The sequence below is a fragment of the Pyrgilauda ruficollis genome, unplaced genomic scaffold, assembly GCF_017590135.1.
Source record: "Pyrgilauda ruficollis isolate IOZ18807 unplaced genomic scaffold, ASM1759013v1 scaffold47, whole genome shotgun sequence".
In the NCBI taxonomy this organism is placed as follows: Eukaryota; Metazoa; Chordata; class Aves; order Passeriformes; family Passeridae; genus Pyrgilauda; species Pyrgilauda ruficollis.
In genome coordinates, this window is record NW_024526266.1 from 4,220,875 (window position 1) to 4,235,198 (window position 14,324).

At 42.1% G+C, this 14,324-nt stretch overlaps 1 protein-coding gene across 3 annotated transcripts in view; it reads right to left on the reverse strand.

The window, feature by feature from the left end:
- KIFAP3 (kinesin associated protein 3) overlaps nt 1–14,258 on the reverse strand; it is a 68,134-nt gene extending 53,876 nt beyond the window's left edge. For all 3 annotated transcript variants that reach the window (XM_041479088.1, XM_041479087.1, XM_041479089.1), the window contains exons 1-10: nt 14,127–14,258; nt 9,655–9,786; nt 8,266–8,420; nt 7,113–7,168; nt 6,473–6,614; nt 5,270–5,369; nt 4,406–4,530; nt 3,837–3,935; nt 2,736–2,914; nt 466–628 (exon numbers count right to left, since the gene is read on the reverse strand). In XM_041479088.1, the coding sequence (XP_041335022.1) occupies nt 466–628; nt 2,736–2,914; nt 3,837–3,935; nt 4,406–4,530; nt 5,270–5,369; nt 6,473–6,614; nt 7,113–7,168; nt 8,266–8,420; nt 9,655–9,786; nt 14,127–14,158 (1,183 nt within the window). In that variant the 5' untranslated portion in view covers nt 14,159–14,258. The remainder of the gene's footprint in view (nt 1–465; nt 629–2,735; nt 2,915–3,836; nt 3,936–4,405; nt 4,531–5,269; nt 5,370–6,472; nt 6,615–7,112; nt 7,169–8,265; nt 8,421–9,654; nt 9,787–14,126) is intronic.
- Between the last annotated feature and the right edge of the window lie 66 nt (nt 14,259–14,324).

Below are 14,324 nucleotides of genomic sequence, written 5' to 3' on the forward strand. Positions count from 1 at the left end.
GCTGAAAGTCTAGAAATCAGTACTGCCTAGATTGAAAACTAACAAAATTGGGAGATTTCTATCTGTCTGACAAGTTACAAGAGCAAGCAGCTGTATCAAGCTTACTAGCAAGAAACAAATATTTATATATTTAGTTTGCACCTACATCAGCTAGGCTCTGTGAAGTTGCTGGCTATTTTTCCTAGGTGTTCCCCCAGAATTACAAACATTATTCATGTGTCAGCTCATGTAGTTTTCAGATACCTACTGAAGTAAATTTTTAAAGAAAGGAAGATTCATTCTACAGTTCAAGAGACCCTAGAAGTAAATCTACTGGAAACCTGTGTGGACAAGATTATGTGAATGCTGAGAAGCTGGGAGTGGTGAGGAATTGGCAAAGACAAAAGTGACACAGCAACTTTCAGGGAAATCATACCATGATGCAGTTTCACTGAAATATCTGTGTTAGACCAAAAGAAGACATACCCAGGAGTGCAGTGAGTTTGGGAAGCAAACCAACATGGACCATTTTACTTCTCAGGCCTGTGTCAAAGGAGAGATTCAGTAAGAGTCGAAGAGTGATATTCAGCAGGTCTTCATGTTCACATGGTACCATTTTCACAAGTTTTTCAACAATATCCATTTCAACCTGTATTTCAAGGGAAAAAAAACAAAAACCATAATCCAGCCAAACTTACTCTGGCTTCAATATCCAATTTGTAGCCATACAGTGACTGTTAATGCAGTTTCATCTGAAGTAGCTTCACTTATGCCTTTGTGGTTGAAGTCTTCTAGATTGGCTTACTGGGAAACATTTATTACAAAAGGTTTTGAACCAACAAGTTCATATGTCTTGGAAACATTCCTCACAGTTGGAATACTGCAGGAATGTGGTAAAGACATCACCTGCAAAACTAGATTGGGGTGAGCAAACTCATTTAAACTTTAACACACGCAATCCTGCAGCAACTGCCAGTGAGTCAAAGATAGACCCAACCCAGAAAGACAGAAACTTGGCATCCAAAAAGAATTTGAGACCTTTCATTATGAATTTCAAATGAACCCCTAGCCAGAAGTGTGCATGTGCTCTCAGAAGAGGCATGCCATCCTACATGTCAATTCAATAAAAGCATGAAAGTCATCTTGAAACATGTATCACTTTCAAATTAAAAAGTGGAATCCAGAAACTGAGAAGTGGTATCAGTTCCTGAGATCATGTTCACTTTACCAGCCAGAAAACACATCTGAACTGGCAAGACTTCAGAAAGTTTTATCATGTTTTAAGCAACATTTCTGGGCTTTTATTTGACACAATCTTTTAAATGCATTCATTTTTTTGTTTCCCAGATCCTTCTTTGGCCAGAAGGAGGCACATAAAATTACTTGGCATTCTTCAGACCTCTCCATGTACATTACTAGTCTGGTTATAAATAGACACTGAATGAATACTAAGAAAAGAAACTACAGCTCTCCCCACACAGCACAGTGCAATAATCAAACAACTGCCTGGACAGCTTTGATCAGAAACAATCAGATAGCAAGAACTCCTACCTCACTGCTTTGAATTTCATATGGCCCTGGAACAGCCAAGGAAAGAATGTGCTATAAATACACATGGATTATTCAGTTGTACTCAGAATCAGGTGCTGCACAACTAATTTTGGTTCACATTGCCTTTGACAGTTTTGTATTACTGCCCAATACAAATATCAGAACAACTTTTCCTTCACTGGGAGCTTTCCTTAATAATATCACGGAGAAAAAAAGCATCATCTTTTATTATCAGTAAGGAATGCTCAGACAGCTGACCTGAAGCACACCTACATTTTCAAAACTGTTAGAACACTCTGAAATAAAATTGATTCAACAACTTTGTTTCATTTGTCTTTCCACTAAATCACATGAAATGGGGAAAGTGTGCCAGCAAATCAGTGGGCTGGAGAGCTAATTCTAATTTTTCTAACCAAATCCCATATATAAATAAGGGAGACACTTCTTGTCTGCAGTGCACATGCATGCAAAGGTCCATGCAAAGGTTAATTCACTACTGCTTTTAAACAGATCTTTTCATCTCACAATCTCTGTGTACCACTGATTTCAGATTACCTCTTGGATAAAGAAATTTATCATTTTCATCTAATTAACTGTAATAGAGGCACAAAGGTGAAGTCAATTATCTATTAAAGTATCAGTGAAGGAGGTACTTGGCTGGAGTTTGAAGTCACAAAACAAATTATGCTACAATTTCAGAAGAGTAACACTTCACAAAAAAAATTTATGAAGAATAACTGCCTCCAGTTTTTAGGAGCTACTGGCAGCAGGAAGGAACCAAACTGACACAGGAAATAACTAAACTAGTCCAGCAAACTCCAGAAGAATAAATATCTCTCTTCCCTAGTGAATACATGGCAGTAACAACAATATGTTGTCACAAGAGTATAGTCTGGGGGCAGAGTCATGGGCATCACCACAAGTGAGGATATAACAAGACTCTGAGGTGCTGAATTCAAAATCTGGAATTTTGTGGATCATATTTGCATCATATTCTCTGTTTGGGATTTCCTCAAAACTGTTTGCAGTAGGTTACAACTGGATGTTGTGCTTTTCTTGCACTCATTTTACTTGTAACAATATAGGATAATCGGAGCTAGAGATACTCAGTGTGAAAACAGAGATGTTTCCCTCTTCCCTCCAACCACAAAAAGTTTTCAGAACTCCAACCTTTCCAGCATTCAGTAGACTGCTACAAGCCTCACCATATCATTTTTGTTCTCCATGAAAATGCTGAGTTTCTTCAGGAAGGTTACAACAAGGATAAGCAGCTCAAAATTATCCCGGTCCAGTGCTTTCACCAACATGTGCACAATGTTCTTGTTCCTCATCTTCAGCTCAATGCGAGTATCCTCAGCGAGGTTTAGGAGCAGGTAAATTGCAACTAACAAAGGTCAACACAAATCACACCAACAGATCATACCCAACACAACTAAACAAGTCTCTATTTACACTTGAAGTGCTGAAGACAAGACTTTCAGAAGCATTATGCTCCCTTTTCAATACATTTTGAAGGAAATTGCCAGTGAATGCTTTTTTTTTGCCTCTTTAAAAAACACTAAGAAGATTAATTCTAATTGTGGCTCTGAAAAAAAATTAGAATTATGATTACGAGAAGCTTTTCATGTTGTGTGGTTTGTATTTTTTCTAATTTCAATGGCAACAGGAAGCAGTAAAAAGCCCCTCTCAGGAAAGGTTTGCCACTCGGATAATTTTAATCTAGCATAAAGGGTATTTTAGTACAGAACAAACAGTGATATTTATACATAGTTTTCACTTAACAATCAGATCTCTCTGAGGTACACATCGTGTTCTTCCATCTTTTTGCATTATCTACTATGTGCAACTTGGTCCCTGAGCAAAAACAACTCCACGAATGGGTTTGTTTGTACTCGAGGCAGAATTGATCTAAACTGTTTTTCCAGCATAAAGGGTATTTTAGTACAGAAACTGAGATTGAATGAAATCTTCAATGATATATTCAATGAAATATTCAAAGAATCAGATACAAGCTAAATTAGGCAAATTTTAAAAAATTTCAAATACCCAACTCCTCCCAAACCAACATCATGAGCAAAGAAGAGTGGATCACTTTTGCTCTTCTTCTGACAAATGGCTTTTAAAATTATTAATAGTGTCAAACAATCTGATTAAGTACTTGTCTTCTCCCTGTTCTTTGACAACACTCTTCCATACTCATCCACACACTGAGGATGTTTAAGACATCCTGGTTGTAACAAGAATCAAACAGGATCCCCCAACCATGTTGACCAACAACAAAATAATTTGCTATTTGGATTTGGTACCTCTAAGCAGCTGCTCCTGCTTGACAACCAGCCCTTTGTATTTCTTGTAAGTTTTCTCATAGTCCTTTTTCAGGGTTTGATTTTCAGGATCTTCATCAAGTGAATTAGAGAAGTTAAGGAGTTCAGAGAAAAGTGATACAGGGTAGGTGACAACTGTCCTCTAAAGTGTTCCTCAATCACCAGTGGAAAGCAAGGGATCTATGGAATACCCAGTGTCAATGCCTTCCCTCAGCACCAGCCTGCTACACCTGCAATCCAGGCCATGACTGTTCTCTCCTTCTAGGCTGGGATATTTTACACCCTAATAAGTAGCACAGATGTTCTAAGACATACTGCTGATAATATACAATTTCTTTTCCTTGCGTTGCTTTAGTGGCTTCAGCTTAACCTCTTCCACATCCCAAAATCTTCACTCTTGGTCTTTCTCATATCTGCAATTATATTTTGCACTTTCTGGTAAATTCTACTGCTTTTACAGAAGGTGCTGTGCACTCATCTTGTGTAACCCAACAACACTCATCAAGACAAGTCAGAAGCCATTAGGCCATGCCAGAACATCAAAAGGATATCAGCTTTCTTCTTTTTAGCAAGTTCTTCCTGCCAAAGCTCATGTCTCTTCAGTTCATGGTCTATGATATTCATACACAGAGCTCCAATTTTGTAATGCGTGATTATCCCATGAAATTGAGAGAAACTACATTGAAGAAATAATACTTGTGAGGAATAAATGCCAACAACTCCATATCTACTTTGACATCTATGGTAGCAATACTGCACCACACCACATATTGAAAAAGGTATTTACAGTTTGCCCAATTAAAGCACTTTCCTATTGGAAAATTATTTCAAAACAAGAGCAATCCCTGAAAACATGAATATTTTCTCAACTTGTAGAAAGATAAGGAATAGTTTGTTGCTCCAGATCAAAATAAAAACACATTCCAATTTTCATGCATAAAGGAAAAGGTTTTCCTCTCAGCCCTGCCTTCCATACTGCAAGTGCTTCAGAGCACTCTCTCCTCACCAGAAATAGAATAGAGACCTAAAATCCAGGTAAATGCAATTTCTGCTTGAATTATTTCTAGGCAGGGTATGCAGGAACACTGGCACAGCTCAATAAGAGCAAGTGCTCACTTCAGTTTTGAACATTGTTTCCTGTAGGTGTGCAGATGGAAATTAGAAGTGGCAGCTCAGCCACCTTTCATTCTGACACAAAGCTGTGAGTCACAATCTTTACTAGCTTCTTCCCAGCTCTGTTACAAACTGCCTCGCCATGAGAGTTCTTTTATTCTAAGTGATAAAACTGAGGCACAAGTGTGTTTGTCTGTTTTTCTGTTTCAGTGAGTTTTGTAGCACAGAGCAATAAACAAATGAAAAGCCACTAAGCAGAGTGACATTCTTCATGTTCCTAAATCCAGGGACTCAGCACTCACCTCGAAAAGCAGAAGAAAATGTAAATTATATTGGTAGCCAGTTCAATGCTTTGTTTCCAGTCTTCCCTCAGCACTCTAGCCAATGCACCCAGAGCAGTTTCTGAAGTGAAACAAGATTTAGAGAAGCAACAGCATTTTGCATCCCTCCTTTTTAGCTTGTGAGCCTCAGAATTTGAATACACCTTATTCCACATCTGTCAGGTTTCTAGTGAAACACTTTCACAGCTATCTCACTTTAACAGGCAGCACTACTCATGAGTTCTGTTTGGAGACAGTACCAGAGTAACCTAGGAGGTCACCCTGTCATAAGCCCTAAGAGGCAGCAACATGGAAGGAAAGTGCAACCAAACACCGAATTAATCTCAAAACTACCACTAACCTTCAGATCTTGTGGCCTCTGCCAGCTCTGTGCTCCATACTACACTGTATCCCCTGCCTAAAACACTACAATTTTCACTTTCAAATCCCCTTTAAATTCTGCCTGGACAGACAGTATTTCTCATTCATCTTTCCATTTATTTCCCCCCTGAATTATTATTTTAATAATTTGGTTTCTCCTTATTTAATTTCACTTTTCCAGTCACGTTCCCCTAGCCACTCTCTCTTCATGTGCACCATGTTCCTTGATCAGAAAAGCAGCAACTGGGAACACATAGCACTAAATATTTTCAACAACTCATAGGGACAAGCCATTATTTCATGGCTCACCATTTCCATCCCATCCCATCTTCCATGGTGACACTGCAAGATGAGCATGTATTGAAGTCATCAACACATGAAGGTATAAGGGCTCAGCAAAAGAGACAAAAAGGGCAAGGAAGGAAAATAAAAAAGTTAACTTGTGTCAGCTTGCAAATCCCCTTTTTAAGGCAAGTTTCCTGATCTACAGAATACAATAATACATTCCCATCTCCAGCAGTAACGCCAGCTGAAGTTAATTGAGCATCAAATTAACTAGGATCAGGAAAAAGTAGCTGAAGCCTCTAGAGGCCGGGAAGATTTCAGTATTAGGCTCACCTAAGACCAGTCTGAGCAGCATCCATTTGTAGAGAGACCCAACAGAGCTTTGATGGCCACCTTATTATATACAGAGAAACAGAGCCTAGCAAACTAAAGAAAATCCCAAATGAAAGGTGAACTACTTTTCCCTGGACACAAATGAACAGCACATCAAGAGAAATTATCACTGAGTTTTAAAATTACCATTTATAAGCAGTTCTTCCAAATTATCAGGATTCCTGGCCAGCTGCAGGATGAGGGCAGAGCCACGCACCTTGTCAGGAATGTCCTCGTACAGTAACTCAATGTACTCATCCATGTCATTGATATTGGCAACTTCATCAATCTGAAAGCAGTCAGAAGCAAGGGTTTCACTGAGAGACACGGCAATTCAACACCAGCAATCACAAGGTTATTCAGCTGTCACACCAAAGGACACTCAACTTCTGAGTACAGATCCTAGGCAAAAATAAAATACAAGTTTAAAAGCCCCAACACATGGAGAATGACTGCCAATGAACACCAGGACATCTGAGGAGATATAATTCCTAAAAATCAAAGGATGCTCAGACACAACTCTGTGCCCTGTCTGATGTTCCGGTCCTCACTGGCTGTCCTGCTGTGTGCTATACTTGGAGGGGCAAGTATGCAAGTCAAATATTTTACCCTTTTTGGAGATATTTTTTTTCCATTGTGCAGTATTTCCAAACCAAGTTCTTTGTTTAAAAAACAAGAAGCAAAAAACCCACAAGAATTCAGCATTTCCTCTCCCCTGCTCGCTTTTGTAACTGCATACTGAAGTAGTAAACAGGGTTTGCATTTCTCTTTTAACACCAATGCTTACCTCTGTTCCTTCAAATGGGGGTGGATCTTTTGGCTTGCTGGCTTTCTCTTTCTTTTCTACAAAGAAAATGACATGGGTGCAGTTAAGTTACACATAAACACAGACCAAACACATATCCAGTGTTCTCATAATGAACACTCCAGTTAAATCAAGCTCAAAGTCCTTTGTGTCCAGCTGACCTGCCACAATAACACAGGTTTCTGAACCTGAACAGTCCCCAAGGAGTAAAACAAATCCCCAGTTGCCTTCTGACAACTCAGTCTAAATGATCAGTGATAGTCCTCTCAGCTGGGGAGATAGAGGGTAATAAACCTTAGAGCAAGCCCAGAGTGGCAACAATCACTCCCCACAGTGAGAGACATCAGCAGCTTTGATTCTGCTTGTGCCCTGTGACACACCAAGACACAGAAATGCAGAGTGAAAGAGGGTAAAACATGCAAAGCTCTTACAATCAAACCCCATCTATAACATAAATCTTCATTTTAAACTTGTCTCATTAGGAATCCACCTTGAGAACAAAGCTTAGCATTTCAGGGCTGCAAAAGGTAATGTAGAATCTAATGTTACATATTCAACTGTCCCCTGAGCAGAAAGGTTAAGGTGAACTTAAAGCATGAATAGGAGCACCAAGAGGCCAGAAACTTTAGATGACAAGATGAGATAAATACCCCAGGCTGTCTGCTACACTGGACCAAAGCTTGTCAGGTTCTGAAACCCTCCAGCTTTACACACAGCCCAAATTCAGCCTAAGCACGCTGTCTACCCTTGCAAGAGGTGATGGCAGAGGTCTCTGTAGAAAGATCCTCTTAGAGGCTTTTGATGTCACTGTAAGTGCAGATTCAATATGATAAGGCTGCACCCAACAGCCGAATCTGTACCTCTCAAGTCCTGCTAAAGCACAAGACAGCCAGTAAGAAGCATCAGTACTGAAGGTAACCAAAATAATAAAATAAATTTGGTTGTTGAAGAGGTAATTTCCTCACTTCAAGGTCATAATGGTTTCCAAGGGTGATAAAACATACATGTCCCCTACTGTCACCATCCCCAGAGAATTGGTACATCAGGCACATCGGGCTCTCAGCTAGGAACGCCTCAGTATTTGTTCAAGGCTGAGGCACCCAGTCCCAAGTTACTTTGTTCCTGTATTTTTTACCTTTTCCTGCTGAGGAATCTCTGCGGTTCTGCAGGTAGTACAGCAGCTGCTCTACTTCTCCAAGCTTGGAGGGGTGAATGAGCTTGCATTCTTCAACAACCTTTCGAGCCAGGGAACCAATGTCTGTATTTGCATTAAGACTCTTCAGCCGAATTCTGCAACACACACAAGTCTCTTTTCAGTTTTTAAATTTTTTTATCTTCAGTGCTTTGATTATGTTTATACAGTCCAGAATTGCTCAAAGCAAAAATGATCCTGATACACCCAGTGCCTGTGCCTTTCATGTCAAAGTGGTGCCTCTGAACTCCAAATGGCAAGCAACTGTCAAACAGATTTGGTGGAGCGTAACTGCTCGTGAGCTGACAAGCAGCAACATTAAAGGCAGCTGTATGAACAGATCCCTTACAGCCATCTTAGATACAAAAGACAGTAATTGATTTGGATATACCCCATAGAAAGTGCACAGGACCACAAAGGAGTATTGCAGACAAAAAAGTCCCAAATGAGAGACAGTTCTGGGTGTTTGTCTGCACAGAAAGGTTCTTTTGCAGTGCCAGGAGTCTCCCACAGCTCTGGCAGATCTGCAGCCAAGTCCACAAGCAATAAGCAGGAAGAAATCTCTGTGGGCATTAACAACAGGCTGGAAAAAAAAGGAATTCCATCATCATGCAGATGCAAGTTATGTTGATTCATCTGATGACAGAAGTATGCTTCTGGTAGCTTCAAAAATTTGAGACAATTTAAGGATTCTCTCTTCTTTTCTCCCCAATTATTCTTCTAACACGCATTCACACAGGCAGCCACTTCAGTTCAAATTTTCAAAAATAAATCAGTACAGAGATAAAACCCCTTAGAACAGATCCAACCTTACAGCTTGAAAAATGAAGTTATGATAGTTCTCTGGGCTTTTCCAGTGGGGAATATTTTAATGGCCTTGAAAAAATCAACCAGGCAAAAGTGAAATGCAGACAAAGCAGTGAATTCACTGGCTGGGCAGATCAAAACACCAGGAGAGCCAACAGCTGGAGCACAAGGCTGTCAGGAGGTTCAATGGTACTTCTTGCTCCAACATGAACTACCATTTGCACAGGAAACAATCACTTCACTTTTCTCTGCCTCAAGTACCCATCATGTAAAACAGGAGTCATCACTTTTCTTTACAGAACACCTTAAAGGACATGGCTGAAAAGCAATGTACAACGTGTGTTTCAGATGTTAACCTTCCTAGGCACATGTTATTTCCATTTCCTTTGAAATCCTCTTCTAGTCCAGCATTAAGTTCCACAAAGATTATAAGCTACAATTTCTCAGAGGTCTGTGGTACTCTGAGTTATTGAATCTATGACTGTGAAGATTGAAATAAAATATTAGAGCTTGCTATGACCTTACATTTTCTGACATTCCTTGCGTTCCCCCAGCATGGGGTCTCCCAACTCTCCCAGAATCGTTGCTTCCACTTCATAATGGACAATGAGGGCTTTCTCAGATGGATGCACATCTATGTTACCTCCTTTTACCTTCCTGTCACAAAGGGAAAAAAACTGATTAAATGAAAAGCTCAGAAAACACACCAGAGCAGAAATCAGGTACCTGCTATGCAGGCTCTAAACCCAAGTAGTGCTCTCCTTTCCATGCCATATTCCATCCCACACAGCTGTACCAAAGCCTGGTGCTAGTGGCATTTTCTTGGCTACCACCTGTAGTACAGAAATATCCAAGTCACTGGTAAAACCTTACTCACAGAAATAAGGGCAGAAATCAAAGTAATCCTGTTCCACACCACCACAGTGAGTAAAAAGATGCATTTCACCAAGTGAATTTCCCAGTTGGTTCCCCACTACCTTGTCAGTATTGACTAATCTTTGTCTAATGGCCTTCACTTAGTGCAGTCCTCTACAAATGGATTTTTTTTTGTCATTCTCTTGGCTAACTCCTAGTAGTTACAATTCTGTGAGACTGAATTACAAATAATTTGTATTTCAATTTAACTATCCTCTCTTGAAACACAAACCTCTTTACTACTGTTCTTCACCTCCTTGTGCCTGCTGCCAGGCTTGAGGGATCACAAAAACGAACAGCTGCCATCCAAAGATCCAAATCATGTCTACCTGCTTTTCTACAGCTACAGATCCTTGGGAGAAGTATTCTCCAGGGAAACACTCTGGTTTATGCCAGTGCCAAAAGGGCCTGTCCTGCTCTCTCCTCCTCTGTGCCAACAATTCTGTGTCCATGCAGGTCCAAGGCTCCTGAGGAAAGGCTCAGATGGATGAAGACACACCTCATTTCTGTTTTCAAGCAGTGGCAGAACCACATCCAGAGAATACAGTGACCCATTTTTACTTACTGGTAAAGATGACACTTGTCCCTTTTCCACTTGCTACTGCCAATCGAATATGTACAGTCATGCCATAAACCAGGCTGCCAAACACTGCAAATTAAAAGCACCTCCAAAATGTGGGTTTGGCTTTTGGGATGTGGAGTGGGTTTTTTGTTGGGTGTTCAGGTTTTTAGACAGATCATGTCCATAAAAAGAATTCCAAGTGGCTTCACCATGGTCATATCAGCATCTAGGAGATAGCAGATAGCCATGGCATTGGGTCAATTAGATCACGAAAAATGACTTCAACCTCATAAAGCTGGAAATGTCAGCAAATCCAGATGCAGCCTGTGCTGGAACCATTCTCAGCAGAAAATGTTTGAAATGTGTCTCCACCTACCAAGCTACTCTGGTGTCCACTTTTCCATCTGCAGATACAGCTGCAAAAAAATATGTTTGTCTTGAGATACAGCTGCCCAAAAACCCCCACAAATCACAGAAAGGTCTGCTGTGGGAAACACAGGAGTCTAGTTCAACTACCAGCCTTGCAAGGACATAAAGCTACACAGAGCAAACAAAAATATCTCCCTAGTGCTGGAGAGTAACATTTTCCATGAAAGCATAGCAAAACTCATCCTTTATGACTTGAGATTTTTTGAAGAACTTGGGTTTGTCCCCTTTAACAGTACCTTGAAGCAGGTGCTTCATTACAGTCTGGTCTCTGTTCTCACAAGGTCCAGTCTTGCAGGACAGAAAGCTTATGGCAAATCTACTTCAAAAGAATCCAGCTCCCACTCCCCACCTCCAAATCTACATTAAGATCTATCAGGAGATGCCAACTGCAAACACTGAGGGCTCCTGACAGTCAAAGCTCTGGTTAGTGACAGCTTAGTAATATTTACAGATGCAAAGAAAAGGATGGGTAGAGAACAGAGTTGGGTAAAGTTTTACAAGAATAAATCTGGGTTAACAGCTCATCACTGCCCAAAGGATTACACTTCCCATGTTTCCCCTGCTCCTGGCAGTCACCTTGGAGTTCAACATGAGGGCTCTTCAGTCCCTGTCACAGTCAATTCCAGCAACCCAACAGAAAACTCTCCATGTTTTGGAGAGAGGAAGTTTTTCACTGTGTAACAGAACTAAAGTGCTCTATAGAAAAGGAACAACACTTCCTATTTATCATCAGGGAAAAGGAGTGAAACCTCCTCCTTTTGGCAACAGTAAACCACTGATGAGCTTAGCAACCAGGAGAGCCTTAGCTTAAGACTGCTTAAACAGTTTTAGGACTTCTCATATTTATTTTTTTCTTTCAGAGGGATAGATGGGTAAACTGAAGCACTTAGAGCTGCAGAGATTTTCTGCCCTCTCACACTGACACACACCCTCTCTGACTAATGAAGTCACAAATCAATAAGTTCCCTGTTCCAAGTTCCCTGTCTGAAAATCCCACCTTGTGAAATGCTTGAGGACCTACACTAAATTGCATTCCCAGCTACTGAAGTTGTTTTTCATTTGGAAAACACTGCATTCAGATTGTCAGTATCACAAGGCAAATCTTCATTTACAGAAAAAAAATCCCCTCCTCTCACTCAAATCTACAAACATCTTTACTGATTTTCTACACATCCTAAGTCTGTAAATCACGTCATAAAACATTTGAAACTGCAAATATTATAATGAGCAGCAGTAGCAATGCACTGGGGAGCTCTCATGCACATCAGCCTGTCCTTTCACTTCACTGCTTGCTTTGTCAACAAGAACCCAGTTCAGTTCAAGGTTTAAAGAGGAAGGCCTTTTCTACAGACAAAAGCTGCAAGCTGAGCTCACATAACCAGAGCTGGAGTGTTAATATCCTTTATTAACTAATTCCTTTAGAGGGAAAAAGCAAAAGCAAACTATCCTAATGAAAAGTGGCACAAACCACACGTGGGTAAGGCTGAAAATCCAATAACAAATCCCAGCAAGTCAGACTTGGTGGGAGGGGGAGTGCCCATGCAGGGTGACAAAGGGAAGCAGGGAGCAGAGGAGTACCAGACTTGCACAGCAGCCTGGCCACGTTACACAGCACAGCAGGTCGTTTTGGGTTTGTGCTCCCAAAAAAGAGAGACAAATACACCTGTGGCAGGGATGACTACAAAACAAAGATTCCTACAAAATCACATAAGATGGCATAAACTGAACAGGTAAGGCTAAAAAAACAGGCACTACTCCAAAATTACAGCTGTTGATTTAATTAAGGGTGGCATTTGATTTTTACCCATCATGGCATTGCTATGACAGAACGGATTTCAAAGATTATCAAGAGGGTTTTTTTCCCTGCATTGTTTCCAACTATGGAGCTTAATATGTGGCATACAAGGGGAAAAAAAAGCAAAACCTAGATAGTCTAAACAGGAAATTCTGCAAATACTAATAAATGGAAAGGAAGTAAAAAACAAGAACAGGAACTCCTTAGGATTCAAGACAGGATGGATAAAATCACCTGCACGATAGGAGGAAGTGACACTGTCCACACATGACATCTGAACAGAGGCCTAGATGACCTGGCATCTTTTGGGATTGATTCACTTTTGCTCTGAAACAACTGACAGAGATCCAAGAGCTGCCAGCTCAGGCCCTGTTCTTTATGCTGACTGGTCTCACTGCCAAACAGACAGATAAAAGGCACCATTCATTCATCACACCTGCAACCCCAAACCCAGACGATACACTTTTCACCCCACAGTTACCTCTTCCATTCACAACGCTTGTCCTGCCCAATCTGCCATGCCATACTCTTAATACCTCCTCTGAATCAGTCTCCCAGCTGCTCCCTGAACCTGGCCTTACTGTCTCTCATCCCATCCCTGATCCCCAAAGCAGCTACCTGCGCCTAATACACAATGATCCTCTCCACTCATCTCCTAATAGCACCTATTCTCCTCTCAGCCTGCTGTCACTTCAGTGCCTCGTCCCAAACACACCACAAAATGCCACCACAGCCATCCCCAGACCAAAGCACCCTCCAAACTCCTCCTCCTCCTCCCCAGCAGCACCCACCCCACCTCTCTGCCTACCCTGCCTTTGTAACCTTCACTCATTCTCATCCAAACCTTCTTCCGAACAGACCGGGGCAGGCTGAGGGAGGACCACCTAAACAGATCTATCTCCCATTGCCACACCCCTCACCCATCTCACCAGCACACCACAGCCTCCAGTCAGCCTCCAAACCAGCCACTCCTCACTGGCCATACCTCCACCCACCTCATCATCACCCCTCCCAAAACACGCTCCATTGTCACCTCCCCGACTACAACCTCCCAGCCATCCCCAAGCCAGTCCTCGCTACAACCAGCGGCACCTCGGCCTCACACTCCACACCCCCCCACCCACAACCCTCAGCAAACACCCCGCAACACCTGTGTCTCGCACCCCACAACCTGACACACTCCATCCCTCGGCACAAGCTGCCGCGCCTCAACCGCCACGACTTCCCCTCCTCACTCCGTTCATTCCCCGCAGCACGAACGGCCCGCCCCCCCTCGTGCCCATCCTCCCCGGTTACCTCTTGAGGTACCGGGCGTCCTCGCCCTGCATGGCGGCGGTGAGGGGATGGGGGGGGCGGCCCGGGCAGGGCGCGGCCCTGCGCGCGCGGTGCTCGTTACCAGGGAGAGCGCGAGCCCCGCCCCGCCCCGCGCACGCGCGCCGCCCTCACCCACGCCACACCCCTCCCCCCGCCTTTCCCTCCCCGTCAGCGCCCCCT